The sequence below is a fragment of the Eschscholzia californica genome, unplaced genomic scaffold (assembly GCF_041429995.1).
Source record: "Eschscholzia californica isolate CP2 unplaced genomic scaffold, dmEscCali1.0.p SCAF_4, whole genome shotgun sequence".
Classification (NCBI taxonomy): Eukaryota; Viridiplantae; Streptophyta; class Magnoliopsida; order Ranunculales; family Papaveraceae; genus Eschscholzia; species Eschscholzia californica.
In genome coordinates, this window is record NW_028238461.1 from 54335034 (window position 1) to 54354057 (window position 19024).

Below are 19024 nucleotides of genomic sequence, written 5' to 3' on the forward strand. Positions count from 1 at the left end.
ATTTTGTCAATGTAAATCCTCGTAAATGAAGATTGTTCAAGGAAACTGTCATTCGTGTCATTAAAAGCTTGGACTAATTCAAAAAGATTATATGATTTGATCTTATACCCATGACCAACCAACTCTTCGACGTTGATTGATTATCCTAGTCTTACCTTTCTCATACTATGGGATTTGCATCTCTGAAGTTAGAATTAGTCCACCACATTGTATTTGTTTTTTTTTGTTGAAACCCACCACATTGTATTGTCATATCGATATAGATACAGTTGAAAATATTTTCCACAAGTTAATGAGCTTCGACAAGACAGAGAAAAAGTAACTACCAACAAGACAATCCTCTCATAGATGTAATTATTATGTAGCTTTTATTCAGATACACACGAGATTTGAACCCAAGTCGGTGGTATCGTCGCCTGAAGACCTTACCAGTAGCCGGCACACACTGCCTGCTAAATGGGGGATGGATTGTATGACCATTTGATGAACCTGCCAAGATCCTAATACACCAAAAGCTTGAACCAACAGCCATAAATAACAATTCCAGCAAGTGAAACTCAGAAATAGAAGTTCAGATTTTCCAGCTAACAACCCAAACTTCACATTTATATATAAAGATGAGAGCAGTTCAGAAATAAAACGTTTTATTTCGTATGACAATCAGTTCATGTCTTGTTGCTTGGGTAGGACTTTATTCACAACTAATTAAAAGAACAAACAAATTAACTAATCTAAACAATCTAATGATAGAAGATGTTAGTCACATTTTTCTATAGATATTCGGTCCTCTGTATATATATATATCTGTTGTCGACTGTTGACCATATTTACCGTATAACTGTGCAGCGAATGACCTTTTATCAGCATGATATAACTGGATCCGACCCGTAATTGAGTTGTGGAATATGATCGACTCTGAAAATAGAACAGCAGAATTACTTCTTACATGCTTTAGAACTTGTAAACTCATTATGTATTCATCAACAGATGGGCTCATGGGGTTCAACCCATGTCTGTACGTCGATATTGAGATAATAATACGTACCTATGTCTAATTTTAAACATTCCAGTTCCGCAAGGCATAGGTTTCCCCATGATGATGCATTCACTTACTCCCTCGCACTTGTCCACTCTTCCATTTATAGCACCATTAAAAAGATGTTCTGCCATTTTCTCAAATGATGCTAACATTAGCACACTTTCTTTCATCCTTTGAACACCAAACCGTGTGATCCCAAGCACTTCACCCTGTAATAACAAACATCGTATAATGAATGATCGATCAGTTAACATACAATTTTTCAGACAAAAAAAAGGGTTGTTTCGTTTTAGGTTTTGTTATTTACAAAAGCAATACAAGCCAAAGATGAACCAAACAACTTACTCTATACGTCATCACATCCGCTAAAAGCATCATGTGGCGAACGTCTATGCTCATTCCATGACTAGCCATCGTCGTATTAATTTCTTCGATGATACATTTTCTTGCAGCCTCGATTCCAAGGGTTTCATTAACTTCAATTATGTGGTTGTATTTTGTTTTACATCCATTAACTCCCGGAATTCCCATGACAGCTCGAAAATTTGTACTACAAAAAATTTACAGTACCAAAAAAGAACGATAAGTTTTTATTAAAGAAAAAAGAACCGTATAACATCTAAACGTAATACTAACCCTTCCACAAGCAAATCGTAGTTTTTCTCATTCTTGCGAATAACTACACGTTTAACGGATGGTATTCCCTGCATGACAAATAATCCACTAAAACATCAGCCAACTAGAAATGATATTCCTGATTTCTTTCCCAACTTTAGAAAACTTAAATGAAACCGAAGTATCTCACCTTTACAACAACCTGCGGAAGCTGTGTTCTAAGATAGTGTAGCAGAAAATGAAGCTCGCATTTATCACACTTGGAAGGAGAAATTATAAGCTTTTTACAATCCACCGGCACAATATCCTGTAACATGACCGTTCAACTCAATGTTATTATTGGTCGAGTTAGACGATGTAAATCACTTAAGTAGGAAATAATCACCTTTTCCAGTAAATACTTTATCTTTGGACGATTATCTAAGATAGATTGCTTTACAGTGTAAGCAGAAATCCTCAATTGTAAAGATTGAATCCTTTCCATGTCTAGTATAACAATTACACAAGCCTTTCTTGATGTTAAAACAACGTTGATGCTTTTCGCAACCTGCATAACACCGTTATGATTAGTTTACCATTGAATCGTCAAACTCTTGGAGAATGATACTTGTGATTTCCAATTTTCTACTATTTGATATCCTTGTTTTAAGCATGGAAAACTGAAAAAAGTGGTAGCAAGAAAACCATACCAACAAACAAAAATAAACCCAACCATTCGTTCAAAATATGGTACGTGATTGCTGATGCTATAACACTGTCAAGAATATTTTACTTTTGGTTTTGGGCAAATGCAAATTTAATGAATATATTAAATGTACTAAGGCAACATAAGGATGTCAGTTCCAAGTTATCATATGAGTATAAAATGTGGAGCCCAAATGACTAATGTAAGCAGTTACTGAAGGAATTATCTAGTCTCTCTCAATACGAAAGACGTCTGCCAAACGAAGAAGAAAAATAGAACAATGTCAAGGATAGTATACAAAATACGGTACCCAACAACATACCTCACCCAAAACTGTTTTCTCAATTGAAGCCTTCACTAGTCGAGCAGATCTTTCATCGTCATCGCAGTCAAGTACAGCAGTAATAATTGGAGTCTTGATATTTTTGGACCCATCAACTATTTCTTTGATTCGAGGAACTCCAAGTGTAACATCTGATGCGGAGTTAATAGGATCACATTCGAAATCAATCAGATGATAATCATAGCTACTAACCATATTGGAAGTGAAGTGCGACTAGGAGTGTTAAATAATACTTCACTGGGTACTGAGGTTACTGCTTATGTTATCACTTTTTCTAACGAGGCAAGGATCAGATTATGTGTTTTGTCATGCTAATGTGAAAATGTGAATAACAGATGATCTTAAGAAATCCGACTTTTTCAAGAAACAGAAAACAGAAAACAGATTAATGCAAGTGCAAAGAACTAATTTGAGCAAAAATTCAACAAAAACCATTTTTATAGTATGATAAATGTAAATAAACAGAGGATACTCATGCTAGCAACTCCAGCAAAATGGAAAGTTTTTAAAGTCATCTGAGTTCCAGGCTCTCCAATACTTTGAGCTCCAATTGCCCCAATTGCAGTTCCAGCATCAACTGCCTTTAAATGGTAACGGGAAATACAGGTTTCCAAGAATACCTACAATTTCAGGAAGAAGTTAGAGTAAATTGTACAACCCACAAGCTCAAATGGGTATAAGCTATACAGGCCCTTGTGATGTACTAGATTCAAATAGTTGTCAATGTAGCAAAGCTGGTACCGGTATACTTTGAAGAAAATAAAGAAAATAGTTGGCTTGGATCAGTATCAGCTAAAGTGCTAAACAATAAAGAAAAATTTGAAGGTGATACTTTCTGCCCTACTGAGCTATCTAATGATATCTTTGTATATTTGTGTCATGCATGTGAGTCGTTCGACTAATGAGGTCACATTTTGGTTTTTTATCCCACAAAACACCTCATAATATTTTTGAAGTTCTAGTACTACAATTCTATATCTACACGGCTGTTGGTCAAGAACATCCTATAAGATTTTCTTTGAAACAAATCCCATGAGACCTGAAAGCAAGATTAGTATCACCTCTAGACTGAAACTTTGAAGCCATAAAGCAAATAATGAACAAGTTAATCTTCAACAACGACACTAAATCTGTTTAGTATCTAATTTACCTCTAGCTGTTTCAAAGTGATTCCGGATATATTTGCCACAACTTTTTGTAGAGAGATAGAACTATTGCTCTCGACATTATCCCCATCCAGCTGAAAACTCGTCCTCGTGTTATATAATTTAGCAATTTTCTCCTGAAGAAACTCTCGGAGTGACGTGTTAAAGGCATCAGAGCAACCACCTTCAAGGGTCATATCATGTCTAGAGAGTCTAGCATCGACAAATTTGAAGATTTCTGAAGGTAACAAGAATTGTTCTGAAGGTAACAATTTATCTTTAGATTCTTTACGGCCTCTAGATGGACAGGTAGCCTGTGAAAGGAAAATCACTCTGAGATTAGCATATCTTCCTCGAAAATTTGAAAAAGTAAGCAACCACAAATAAACAAATCGTTGCAAAATCTAACCTTCACTTTCAAAAACAATCTTTCCATATTTAAGGGTATGCCACTCTTTCCTTCCATTTTCGATGGATCCATGCCATCATCCCCATATAAGAATTGAACAATAGCACCACTAGAATTGCGAACTGTGTTATCATACTGAATTGACAGGTCTTCCAAAGCTTTCATTAATCTACGAGACATGTAACCAGTTTCGGCTGTTTTTACCTGCAATAAAAATAAAATTCCCTTTCAATCGCATTATATAAGAAGGTGAAGCGAGCAAGGTGGCCACAGAGAATTATAAAGGAGAGCGAGACCTGTAAGAAACAAATTTAATGCAACAAGAGCTTATTTTTTTAGACAAAAAGAAAGACATATATCTGAACACTACAATTTACATTTCAGCTCGGTTTAACCCCAGCAAGTGCTCATTGCGTACCTTCTCCCTCAATACTACTAATGAAATAAAAGAACATAAAGATTGAAAGGGGGACACACAAAATGAAAACCCCTCGAGACAAGGTCGACGCGATCCTCCGATGATGTATGTGGAAAACCCATAGAGATATAAAAAAATGAAACTGCATATGGAGGGAAAAAATATTTCCAATCCTCCACAGAAAATACCAGATAGAGCACCAGCTAACCAGCAACAGTATTGCCCTCTCGACCGATATGACAAAGTATAAAAATTGCAACTTTGTGAGGTCACAGTCTCCCAAGTACAACTGAGATTATCATTTCTTACATAATTTGAAGTTCAATTTCCATGTTAACATTTTCAACGTCAAGTTTAGAGTTTTGTTGTGGGCCTTCAGATACAAAGAACTTGTGATTTTGTATCCATCTTTTCATGTCCATTTGGGAGGTTTTCTTCTTACCATTCCTCTTTTTTTCTTATAGCTTTCTCATATTCATTACTTGCCTCCGGGCTTGTGTTAATATAAGTTAGTCTTCTCAAAAGAACATCTCCGAGTAACCCTATTAACCCAAATTCATGCTTGATTACATTTATGACTTAGCTTTAACTATATGGGTTCAGAACCTATAATTTGGATACATCAACCAATGTTACAGTATACTAGAAATATTTGTAAGCAAAAATAAACATGTAATAGTTCTGCATCTTATTTTATTTTTATTTTTATTTTTCACTTAGTCCACTAAATCATCGTCTAGGTTTTATGATTATATAATCCATGATATGATAACACAAATACATTTGTTTTTGAATATGGACTATGAGTTACGTTAGTCATTACATGCCATTGACACATCATCAAGATATGATGAGCAAGATATGTTAAACAAGGAATGAAAGAGGCTTAAAGCCCAACAACATGCTAAAGAGGCCTAAAACCCGACAAACTTATTATTTATACCTTTAATAACCCAAATTCAATAACCATGGGTTCCACCTCCTCTGAAAATCGAACCAGAGACCTCCAGGATTTTAGAGTTTATGTCAACACTTTCAACCACTTGGGCAAACAAGTGTTGACCACAAATACATTTAGTTAATTGCAATGGAAGAAATAATTATGAAGTAATCCTACCTAATTCGGGAAAATAACAAGTTCAATTAAATGTACTTGAAACCTATACTTAAACGAGAAAACCCTACCTAATCAAGAAAAAAAAGGAATGTAGTTACAACTTACAACTATTATTATGATAATCATTACCACACAAAACGATTTCTTACGTAACTAGGTCATAAGTCATAAAACTTAGAACTAAAGAAGGTCTAGGAAAATGTTAGAACATACCAAAATACAATATCTATGGTTTAGATTTGACACATTGAAATAGGCAACAAATTCGAATACTAGATTTTTAAATGTAATATTAAATATATATCAACCAAGATGAAGACAGTTACCGCAGTATCAACAAGCCCTTCACGTCCCCCCATGGTATGGAAGAAAAACTCGGTTGCAGTCAAGCCAGTGTAGAATGAGTTAGCAACAAAACCTTTAGCCTGGAAGTATAATAAGAAATCACATTAATGCTAAACATTGTTACTCAACTTGAAACTTGTCTCATTTGAAGATGAGATTTGGTCATTCAGATAATTAGAATTAAAATGAAGTTACACATATTCATCTTACTGCAAAAGTATATATATATATATATATTATGCAAGAATTAAAACTGACTCGGTTAACTGTTGCAGTTGGAACAGGTGGGATGGCACGGACCACAAGCAATGGAAACACAATGAATTTATCACCATGCTCATAATTCATTCTTGTCCTCTACCTCGACTGGATAATTGTATCCGACAACAAAATATAAATTTCACTATTTTCATCTATATTTTTTCTCTCCTCATATTCAATACATCTCCTCCTTTCCGCAGTGGATGCTAACTAAATATATTCATTTCACTTAAATAATGCAAGAGTATATTGAAAGGCCCCTACTAATTTCATTTTCCTGTAAAATAAGAAAAGGAGAAGAATCTACGTTCTCAGTATCTTAACGATAATCATTAGCAGGTGATAATATTTTCCTGTATAATTTTGTTTTCGTTTTAAGTGCATTGAATACTTCTTTTTGAATTGTATTATAATGAACCGGTTTCCTTTTGTACAATATTTCATCCACATCTGGAGTAGAACTGTGAGAGGAGGTTTCAAGATTATAGGCGGTTTAGAATGGGTAGTTTCCAAAAGATGGCTATTGGCGGTTTAGGCTTGATGGCGGTTTCAATTTGGGAAACCAAATTGGATGGTTTCCAAATTGGATTCAATTTGTGTGGCATAATGGTCGGCTTATATAATTATAAATAGGGGGTCTTAGAGTGATTCTAAACATCAATCAACACAACTACTCAACAACAACTCTTCTTTAGAGAGCTAGAGAGAGAGAGCAAGAGTGAGAGAAATTTTTCATAGTTTTTGAGCGGTGTTAAATTTCTCGGTCGTCGAAGATTTAGTATAGAAGGTTATTACTATACGGTACCATCTTGGGACGAACTTGCGGGTTGTGTGAGTCGTCTTCATCTATCCTTCAATAAAGATTTCTTGTTCGCCCGAGGACGTAGGCTTTAAAGCCGAACCTCGTTAAATTCTGTTCCCATATTTGATTTTGACTTAGCTTTTCGATTAATCTTCATAATCGGATCAATTTCTTGGTAGGTTCGATAGCTTCCGCGACTTTCAGTTATACAAGAACATAGAGATATTCCCACCAAAACTGAAATTGGAAGAAAATCAAATATGACAAGAAACTAGTACATATTTGATCGACATAGAGTGATATAGAGATATATGGATAAGAAAAAGAAGTTCAACTTACATCAGGTTCTTTTGATTTCCTAGGGAAGTGAGGCAGAGTTCGATCTATAAACCCATCCGGAGCACGACAACCCCCTACTGATTGTTGCCCGACACATGCAATCATCTGACTGATATTGATAGGAGACCCTTTGGATCCACACTGTGACATTATTAGAGGGCTATTCCTCCAATGTAGATCTTTCATACAAACCTGAAATCAGTTTAAGGAAAACATCAAATAGATATCCTGCAACAAGACCGAAATTCATTCGAAGCAACATAGGATATTTTCATTGCGTTACTGTTACACTTAGCAAAGTCTAACCAACTAGATTATGTTTCAAAAGAAATAGAACATAAAACTATTTGCTATAGTATATCGAAGACATAAATGGCTAGAGATACAAATTGCTAAGCATGAGACTTTTTTTTTTTCAGTGTACCCAGATCCAAAAGAAAGCGAAGAAACATATAGACTACAATAAATTACTAGCGAGTCATTGACCAAAATATTGATTTATATGTAATTAAGCAAGAGGTATGGAATTTTACATTTGCGGTCGCCTCCCTAATTTTATTCAATGTGCTAGTTATCCCGGCTTCCAATTCCACAGCAGCATCATTACCGGCTTGAAGACTAAGTTTCTCTTTGTTGTATTTCTGTATCAAGTCACGACACTCACCATAACCTTTGTTAATCTCATCCATTTTAGATTTAGCAAGAACCTCTCCTGGTTGGACATCATCTATACCGATTGAGAAACCGTGATTACCAATCCAGCGGGCACTGCATGTAAGAAAAGTATAAGAATGTGAAATTGTAAATAGGATTCCTCTTATACAAGATTTTGTAAACCTCAATTTAGTATATACCACTTTGTATATAGATCACGAGATAGATATACTCAAGTACCATAATAAATGTCGAAGCCACGAGATCAATGGAAGAGGTTTACCTCAATTTTGCTAGACGATTCATACAGGCAGCTCCACCATGCGCATTATAATCTCTGAGAAGAACAGAGAAAAGACCGTCCTTATTGCCATTTCCTGGAGATGAGTTGGGAAAAAGGAAAAAAGACAGGATCAAACTACAAAATCAAGAAAAGTCAAATACTTTAAAAGATGAAAACCATAAGTAAACTATAAAATAATGATTAAGTCAACTTTACGCAACTCGTCCCATCCATAAAAGTTTATACCATAATCTGAAATCATAAACATAGTGTGGCATTACGACTATAGATTTTCATGTGTCTGAGGAAGACAAAAACAGAAAAAAAAAATCGCCAAGTAAATTCTTTGTCTTGAAAAGTGCTTCAAATTCAGAGTGAGATCTCAATATGCAAATATTTTGCTCCACTCTGCTCAACTGCCTCCAGTAAAACAAAATAATTGGAATACTCATCTTCAGTCTATAAAACTCAACGCTTTTATCCTGGAATATTTGCTTCTTGCTTCCCTCCACTCAATATAAAGATCTAGGAAGGCTGTACATTACTTAGATTTTCTTATATAAAAAAAAAATTGCATCTTCATGATACCTTTCTTTAACCCTCATGCAACATACTTGCCAAAAACCGTAAGCCTAAACTGACCACAAACTGAGAGCAAGAGAAAACAAAAAAAGGAATCTCTGCATAGACGTGAACCATCTGTGATCACCATTCTAAGATAACAAATCCTGGCTATAATCTAGTGCATCTTAGGCAATTCAACTTTTTGTTAAGTCTGATCGTAGTAAAGGTCTAAGAGAGACTGAAACTCATCCCCATTACTAACACCCCAGCCTCAATTACTGTGTGTCTCGTTAACACAAACCCATAAGAAGATCCTAATATCTAACCCTTCCAAACCAAAATAAAGGTATCATTTTGTTATAAATCCATTAAAGTAAACAGAATAAGAAACCAGATATACGAAAGATAAATAAGAGCGAAGGGAGGAAGAAAAGCAGGACTTACCTAGAGTAGCTTTGCCAAGTTGTCCACAAATAAGTTCACTATTTCGGAAATAGACAAAACCATCTTTTGGGCACATTGTTTCTCCATTGCTATAACTTTTCTCCTTAACCGTAAGATTTAAATAGACTTTTATTCCGGCATGAGGACGAACTAGGACGCTGAATAATTGTTTTCCAGTCCAAAGCTCTATTGGCTGTGAAGCACAAATAGAATTAGAATTACATAAATCAGCAAAATATCATCGTGTCCAAGCCTATTTGTCATTTTCTGCTCTATTGTGCTCTGGACATATAAATTATAAATCACACTTGTCTTACCTTAACTAAGGCTGGTGTCGGCAAATCAACATGATCCATTCCGTCACCCATATAAGAACACATAAGTGAAAAAGAAGCACGATCATAGAATGTGTCTTTCCTCGTAATGAGAAAAGACGACGTTAGAAAGTCTTGAGTGGACGCAACCAGAATTTCTCCATTTTTTGGTGTACACAAATTATCCTGCACCTGTGAAGCAAAACAAAACTTCAGAGAATAATCATTTGCACGATTTAAGACAAGACAAAGTAATAAAGAAAACATAATGTAAATAAAATTATGAAGTCCGACACTTTTGTATGAGAAATTATACTTTCATCTGGTTTCTTACATAGAACGCATGAAAACCGCGATGTTGAGATTTCTCCATCGAGCTTACATCAAGGTATATTTCGAGTTTGTTTCAGAAAGATTTGAAGGCTCTTTAACGAACTTATCAAGTAACAAGTTAGTCATGTTTGATCTGTTTAAAGAGAAGAAGGTTTCTTATAGTTTCTTTTTGGTAAAAGGAAAAAGATATCCAATTATCATTCTGAGTATAGTTTGATTGTTTTCTTATTTTGTCAGTTTATATCATAATCATATCATGTTCTGACACAAAACAACCCCTAGCTGGAACTGACGTGAGCAACAAGCCAACTACATCTTAAATATTATTACGCCAACTGTATGTAGTATTGTAATCGCATTAAATTTATTCTTTCCTACAATTAGAGGCTAATTTCTACAAAAAGAAATTCACTAAAACAAACAAGGTTTATTTTGAAGGACAAAAGAAATATATAAGAGTTACACAGCATTTACCCCCATCAGCGTGAGAGCCTCGGCACGAGCTTCAGCTGTTTGCGGAACATGTATGTTCATCTCGTCACCATCAAAGTCGGCATTGTACGGATTACAAACAGATTCATTGAATCTCAATGTTCTCCAAGGCATTACTTTTACCTACAAGCAAGTAAAAGGAGAAATATATATATAATACATCATAAAATAAAGAGAAAAAGTGGAAGGACAAAATGCAACATTCAATAAATAAGCTCATAATCGTACCCTGTGGCACATGATTGACATCCGATGCAAACTCGGTTGCCGATTAAATAGAACAACATCGCCATCTTCCAAATGCCTCTCTACTGTACAACCGATTTGAAGAGAATCAGCAGCACGTTTTGGCGCAATTTTCAACCACCTGCAGAAGGATCCCACATTCAGCAACGTATGAAAACCAAGAAAAATGAGAAGTAGGACATAATAATTAATAATAGTAAAGAATTTATTTAAACTATAGTGACAACAGCACATACTTTAGGCTACCATCAAGTTCGTGGACATAGTTTGCTCCAGGGTATTTAGAAGGGCCATTTCGGATACACCTCTGCAGTTTTTTTATGTTGTGATGGGTTACTTTCTCAGGAAACGTTAAAAGCTGAGCCATCAAGATAGGTACTCCTAACTTCAATAACCAAAATTCCATATAGGATACAAAATCAGCAAACTAGAAAAAAAAAAATACAAAACAATAAAAGGGAAAAGGAAAAAAATTGATCTTCATAACAAGGTCAGATGAAGCTTTAAAACAATGGTGACCTCTGTAATTTTAAGATTTGGATCTGGAGAAATAACAGTTCTTCCAGTATAATTAACACGCTTCCCACTTAAGTTCCCACGGAGGCGCCCCTCTTTACCACTGAGACGCTGAACAAATCCCCTCGTTGGCACGTCTGGTTGTGGGACACCACTGACTTCACTATTTATATATTGTGCAACCTCCACTTGAAGTGAATCCCAAGCAATCTGAAGACAAACTCAAACTGAGAACTTCAACATTCAAATACAACTGAAACAACTTAATGCAAACCGTAAAATCCAATTTTGAGCACTTGGGCTATCAATTCTAAGAAACTTGACTCTATGCTAATTAAATAAATAAATATGCTATGAGTGAAAGCAGACATCACGACTAAAAGACCTCGGGAAAAAAGGGTTCAGGATATGCAAGAAAAAATTTGAAGTGTGTACACTCAATTCCTCACAGAATAAAGCCACCACTTATGCACCATGTGCAACCCTCAAAATTTCATTTGCTTTTTTTTGAAAAAAAAATTGCTTGATGGCTAAGCAACTAGTGGACTAGCGGGTACAGACACACTAATACAATTAATTCATACTAATATCAGTTTGTACTGTTCCATCATTAATTCTACCCCTAAATGTGATTTTCGACATAATACTGGGGATACCAGACGGAAACTATTTACTTAAGAATCGTGTTTCCCAGAACGGGAGAAAGATCAATATATTATAATTTATAACAGGGAACAACTACAAATGTACGAGAAAAGCTTAAAGGGATGAATCACAACATTGGAAGATGGCCTCCCAGTTGGTTGTGAGGCTGCCTTTAAGATGATCCATGTACACCATCCTCCGAGATTAGAAATTCTTAAACTAGTACTAACAATTCAAATTTTATGCAGAATTAGCTGTGTATATAAAGCATTAAAAGTTAAAACAATATGGTCCATGCGATGATAGTAACACTTAACATCCTAAATACTCTGTAAGTCCACAAACCTAGAAAATCAACGAAACTAACATGAGAACTTCCTGATCAATTAACTCACTATCTACTAAAACCAGACTGATAAATCTACACAAATCTACCCACACACATGACTAGTACACTCTTGTAAGCTAGAGTTATGGAATAATAAGCAAAACAATAGAAGCAATTTTAATCCCTGCAATGCTCTGAAGTAGCAAACCGTACCAAATATTTGGGGCTCTCAGCCTTTGAATGTAAGTCTTCTCGAAGGTTACTATTCATCTGAATAATTTGTTTTAGTTTAACAGTGATATCATCTTCGTTACTGCATAAAGAAAAAACATGAGCATGTTATTTTTGAGGTGAACTGGTGAAGAACTGAAATAGATGTAGCATGATCTATGTAGCATAGACACCATCTGTATATTGCAAAGAGGCGCCAAATACAATAACCTGAAAGTCTCAATACAGGAATACGACTAAGCATATGTTTCCATAAAATAATGAACATCTTTTACGTTCTAAGATTGTGCCTGGACTCGGTCAGATTGGCCTAATTGGTTTGTATTGGTAGAATTGAAGAGGAGGTGTACCTTAAAAGAGTTGGTTTAGGAAGTTGGACCTTCAGAAACTGGGTTTAGATTTTAATTAATTCACTAAGGAACTTCACAAGAGAGAGACGGATGTAGGAGAGAATGAGAACAGAGTGGCTGCTACTGGAAAGGGAAAACCGAGAGATAGCAAGAGGAGGAGATGATAAAAACACAGATTTATCATTGGACATGTGCTTAGTTCAGTTGGCTCATTTGGTTTCCTATGGTGGAATAATGAGGCGATGGAGCCATAAAAGAGTTACTTTAGGGAGAGCCACAAGGCCTACAACGACTCAATATGTGGGCTTTTATAGACTGAATTTAGATTTATTTTAGTTGTTGACTCAGCCATAAAAGATTTATCATTGGACATGTGCTTAGTTCAGTTGGCTCATTTGGTTTCCTATGGTGGAATAATGAGGCGATGGAGCCATAAAAGAGTTACTTTAGGGAGAGCCACAAGGCCTACAACGACTCAATATGTGGGCTTTTATAGACTGAATTTAGATTTATTTTAGTTGTTGACTCAGCCATTAGAGATGCTCTTCTTCTTCTTCCAATTGCTATGTCAGTTTCCATGAAAAGCTTAACCGCTTTAAAAAGTAAAGAGGTATCTCAAAAATCCATATTCTATTGCCTCTCTTTCGGCTCATGTCCAGCATGTGCACCGGTGTTGACACGCAAAAATCACAAAAGTCGTATACATGATAAATCGGTCACTGAAAACATTTTTGGAGGTCATACCCCATGTTATACAGATCATGTCACTAGTGGCCTAAATTTATGTCACACCAACCTCATTTGTCCTGTAAGAACAGAAGGACGGACAGCTATCGGTGGCACTGCAATGTCTGTTAGAATGAGTTTCTCTGGCCTATCACCGAGAAAGAGAAGTTCACAGTCCTGCAACACAACGAAAGAAACATTAACAAGACAAAAGGTAGAACGGAAGAGAAGGCTGCTCATCCTGATATATCTCTTTTTTCTGTACAGAACGAATCATCGCTAGAAAGCTAGAAGCCTTTACCTCATCCAGAATTTTTCTAAAAATAGAAAGAACTCTGACAGGATTAAGAAGTTCAACTCTTTGAACCTCCGTCTTGGACACTTTTGTATGAGAAATTGCTGTCTTTAAATCCTCCAAAGTTTCATCAATAACTTTTGAACGATCATGAACAATACACAAACCAGATCCAGCTTTTTTCAACACCTTACCTGCAATGCAAATACGGGCATATGCATCAGTGACTTAATTATCACTGTGAGTAAATAATAGAAGAATTAGTGACTCTCGTGCATTTCATATTTCATTTATAGCAATTAGAATGGTTGACTTGATTTGAGTCCATCAGTCGGTGTATCTCAGTTTCCTAAACTAAAAGAAAACTAACTATATTAGATGAACTCCTTCGCTACAAAACAAACAACACATTCATGACTATGAAGATACATGGGAGTACCAGAGTTGGTCCTTTTTCCATTATGATATCCATAATACTAAAGTCATTCACAAGAAAAACAAACCAGGATCTTGCAAGTGTTTGGCTATAAAATGATCCGGCTGTCTGACGGAGCCGAAGGGGGGGCACAGTACATAGACAAGGTCAAACAGAAATGTGTTAATGCGCCAGGGTTATCTAAAGATACTCTAAACTAGTTCACATATCCAAGAAAAAAACTAAGTTCAGTCGGAAAGTTATAAAAGTAAAAACAAGCAAAATTGTTTCTATGTTTGACAGCATAACAACAAAAGTGACGTTCTAACTAAAGAGGCATTATGACCAAACTGCACCAAAGGGTTTCATCTAGAAGGAATATAACTGCATGTATAGCACAGTGGAGAATTAGTAGAAAAACAAACATGATCTCTGTCGTTTAAAAGCTACTGACTGTCGATGTGAACTGAGACCCTTTAAGGGAACTGCCCTTAGCTGATCATCCCCATAAGAGTATTGCTTTTATAGAAAAGTTTTCAATCTAGATTTGTCAGTGAATAAAGTTAAATAGCGTGGGTGAATGAGGTTATTCAAATAAACAGAAGTCTACAACAGCAACATGTATGTTAGATAATTATCTAAATTTGATTTTCCAATGGATTGAAAGTAGAAGAGAGAAGCCAAACCATTTACATATCCACATCTGCTACATTGAAATTTCGTATTTAAGCGTTTAATCATTTCCTTCACTATGCTAGTCTTCTGCAAAGCATCCATTTTGGGACCTCTCATCCTCTTTAGCATACGTCTACTATCTTTCTCCGGGAGAAGTATCCGAAAACAAGACTGTTAAGAAATGGATAGTTTTATGGTTATCATTGCATCAATAATCAAAAATCTATAACAGAACCAATCACTAACTAATAAAAGTACGAATATATGCGTTGTTTTCCAAACTAAAATATGATAAGAAAGCTTTAATAAGTTTAAACCTTTGTTTAAATAACAAAAGAGAGGTTGAGACGTTGAGTAACAGCATATTTTTCCATCGACACGAAAACAAATGGTGAAAAGCTGTTGTGATGGTCAAAATATGGTAAAAAAAGGGAAAATTTAATAAAATTGTTACCGGGATCCCTCTTTTCTATTATTATTATTATTTAAAAAAAAACGGATTTAACAGTGTCAAATGAGAAAAGAATCATCATAATGAGAAAAACAAATGACGTGTTAAAAAATTACACCAAAAAACCGTCGTTAGTTCTGCTATAAAGCTGTTTTTCAGACCACCAGTTGAAACAATATATAATGTAACAACACGCAGAAAATTCTTCAACACAAGAAACTCAGAAAAAGGCTAGTTTGGATACCTTGCATATACATTTCAGAATTTTCAGAATGATGTTGAAGTATCCTACGTTGAAAACCGGTAGGACAAGTTTCAAATATCCGAAATGCCCAGGACACGTATCATAATCCCCATCGCACGTTTCACATCTCACACCTCTTGGAAACTTGGTCGGACCCTAAAAACAAAATAAAATATGAGTCAGTGACAAATTTATATGTACATTTTAAGACCATAAAAGTCCTGATCACAACAAATAGATAGTACTTGTTCATCAAAGTTTTCATTGAAACGAAAATTCTTACTATTAAATCGCCACGAGGGACATGGAATTTTTTCAACTTATAACTGATTCAACTACACGCAATTAATTCCAGAAGTATATCAACAATTCAAGCATGTCATATAGATGATCATTAGGAACTCAGCTTTGCAATTCTTAATTTATTTTACATTTTCAACTTTCACACACTAAATTCAGAAGAATATTCAAAAGGTGGAGTCTTTTTTGTTGTTTGAATCTGACTCGTCTGAATCTGAACCCTCGGCCTGAGATGAACTCAAAAGCAACTCAAATCAGTCATTCAAACAAGTCAAACAAAAACGATCATTCTTAAATCTGACTCGTGTCAATTAAGTTTCGACTCCGACTCAGATCTAACTTGAGTAGATGACCTAAGATAAGAAGAATGAGAGAAGTTTAATTAAAGACTAATATTACCATACGACGATCAAGTAATGCATTTGGAACTGGCTCTTGTCCAATATAATAATCCTTCTTCCATACTTCAACCTCTGATGCTTTTCTTATTTCATCTCCAGATAACATTGAAAACTTCACACTTTCACTGCCAAATTAAAAACTCACTTTTTTTTAATCACTTCAAAAAATTCAACTAAAAACAAACAACAAGTAGAATTTTATTTACATTTTGCTGTTTTCTACGATCTCAATGAATGGTTCCTTCGTGTACTTAATTTTTACTCTTTCTCTAAATCCACCCATATTTCCTCCGAAAGAAGAAGACATAATCGTTTCAATCAAGAACTACTACTGAATAATAATAATTAAAAAAGAGAATCAAGAACTGTGTTTGATAATTTTGAATTCTTCCAACAAAACGAGGAAGTGAATGAAAAAAGGCAGAGAGAGAAGAAACCCTAGAACTGCCGCTAATGAATTCTGATTTGCGAACCCTAACGTACTTATAACCGCGTTCCCGACATGTACTGATATGTACTTGATTATAAAGAAACTCTAAGCATTATAGTTTTTCGATGTGGTACTATTTATTTGTCGCGGGTGAATTAGCGCTTCGATTTCAAATAGTCTCTTGACAGAGTTGGTGGGCCGTGGGTGTGGCTTCGATGGCCCATGGACGGGCCTTTATGGTCCATGTGATAGGGAGGTTGGGAAATAAAATTTCATTGAATTTGATTGTTGCTAGTTCCAAAATTCAGTCTCCTGATTTGGGAAGGGAAGTACACTAAAACTACTATTAAGAACCCTAGAACACCAATCAGAAACTACCCAAACGATTTTCAGAAAAAAAAACCTAGAAATTTAAGCACCCAAAATTCACTCTCTTTATCTTTTTCTCCTTTTAATTTTGTTAAGATGAAGACAATTTCAGGTTGTGTTGTTTCATCTAAACCAGTTTCTATATCTAAAGCTGCTTCAGTTATGACCAAATTTATATCAGATGAGACTGAAAACGGTGCTTCATCTGCTCTTTCAGTATATCTACGACGAACTTCAGCGGCCATCAACGAACTTGTTGAATTCCACAAAGAATTAAAAAAATCTAAACGATCAGATAGAAAGGGTGAAAAATCTCGTCTTGATTTGGTTGAAAGCGGTGGAACCCTAAAAGAAAACCAGATAGATGATGAAAAGTTAGTTACTTTTTCTAGTCAAGATCAATCTCTTGTTGGGGTTGGGGAAGAACAGAGTATTAGGGTTTCTGTTAATTTTGAGTCAGAGGGTAAGGAAGGTAAGAAGAAAAGGAAGAAAAAGAGTTTGAAAAGTGATAATGAGAGAGAAAGAGAAGAAGTGGAAAAGAGCAAAGAAAAGAAGAAGAGAAAACATGTGGAGGTTGAAAATGGAGGATTTGATGGTTCAGAGGAAAGACATAGAATTAAAAAGAAGAAGAAGAGGAAACATGAAAGAGAAGATTAGGTTTAACTCTAAACATGGATTGAATTCTTCATTAGTTGATTGGGGTAATTTCAAACTCAATTTTACATTCATAATGTATAATTCAATGAAGATTATCTCCATTGTTAAATTATGATAAGATAAATGAAGTTCTTTTTATGCTTAAACGATTCGCTAAATTTGTAGACCCGATGTATCTTTGGTGAAGGATTACAATGGACATTACCATTATGATGTCGTAGTTTAGTAGTTAGAAAGTACGTTCCGAAAGTACGTCTAGAAACCCTAAGTTGTGCTACTATACTGATTAATAGCAATAAAAGCAAGGATCTTTATGTTCATTTTGAGCCGACGTTATTAACTCAATGTAATTATATTTACTTGAGTTGAATATATCGGAGAAAGTTTACCATTTTTGTATGTTCGCTTGTTTTTTTGTGAACTTCTATACTTCGACAGTGATCGTTATATAACTATGTAAGTAACACTATCGGCTTGTCTAGATTTCCAAATTTTGTGAGCGGCTTATTTTACGTTTTATGTTCTGATTGAGCAAGCCGATTTGAATGACAGTAGGGATTCGTGAAGTGTATGTTAGTGAAAATCATTAGGTAGGGCTTTTGGGCAAGATGAGGCCTAAACACATCAAATGATCCAATCAAATGCTGCAGTTTTATTTGTTCAGGATGCAAATCCTTAGTCCTTTACCACAAACTGTTGAGCAAGAGATCTTGTTCTATGGAACCTGAGCCAGCCGAATGACTCAGGAGTTATTAGGCTAAAAACCATATCAATGTCAAATCAGCAGCCATCTCGACAGCTAGATTGCCTAAACCCGTCTGCCTCCCAACCACCGTGACAAAATGGTGATACACGTTCTCCTACGAATACGTTCCAAGAGGCTGATACTGTCGTAACTACAAAGCTGATCTGACAACCAAGAGGATCAAGTCAGCAGGTCCAAGTCTCACCACCACCACCACGTTAAGGACAAACAACAGCAACCACTACTGGAGAGAGAGATGATGCATCATTGAGTGTCGGAACAAGTGATGTGCAATGTGGATTTTCCGATGTATTTGGAGCTGCTGAAGGTAACAGTGGAAATTATAGTCTGAATGGGAGTGTTTCAGGTAGCAACCATGCGAGCAGTTTGCAGAATAG

The 19024-nt window shown here is 35.5% G+C and overlaps 1 protein-coding gene across 1 annotated transcript; it reads right to left on the reverse strand.

Moving 5' to 3' along the window:
• Positions 1-576: 576 nt before the first annotated feature.
• On the reverse strand, positions 577-17001 carry LOC147546280 (DNA-directed RNA polymerase III subunit 1-like). Its single transcript, XM_086634599.1, has 27 exons — positions 16632-17001; positions 16424-16550; positions 15725-15880; positions 15041-15200; positions 13946-14133; positions 13715-13821; positions 12551-12650; positions 11368-11574; positions 11085-11233; positions 10831-10969; positions 10585-10725; positions 9781-9969; positions 9464-9656; positions 8456-8549; positions 8052-8286; positions 7519-7710; positions 6098-6196; positions 4237-4440; positions 3833-4141; positions 3155-3302; positions 2662-2813; positions 2040-2201; positions 1845-1961; positions 1676-1743; positions 1385-1589; positions 1046-1248; positions 577-915 (listed from the first exon to the last, which is right to left on the reverse strand). The coding sequence occupies exons 1-27, from the start codon at positions 16730-16732 to the stop codon at positions 861-863; spliced, it is 4200 nt and encodes a 1399-aa protein (XP_086490725.1). The 5' UTR covers positions 16733-17001; the 3' UTR covers positions 577-860.
• Positions 17002-19024: the final 2023 nt, after the last annotated feature.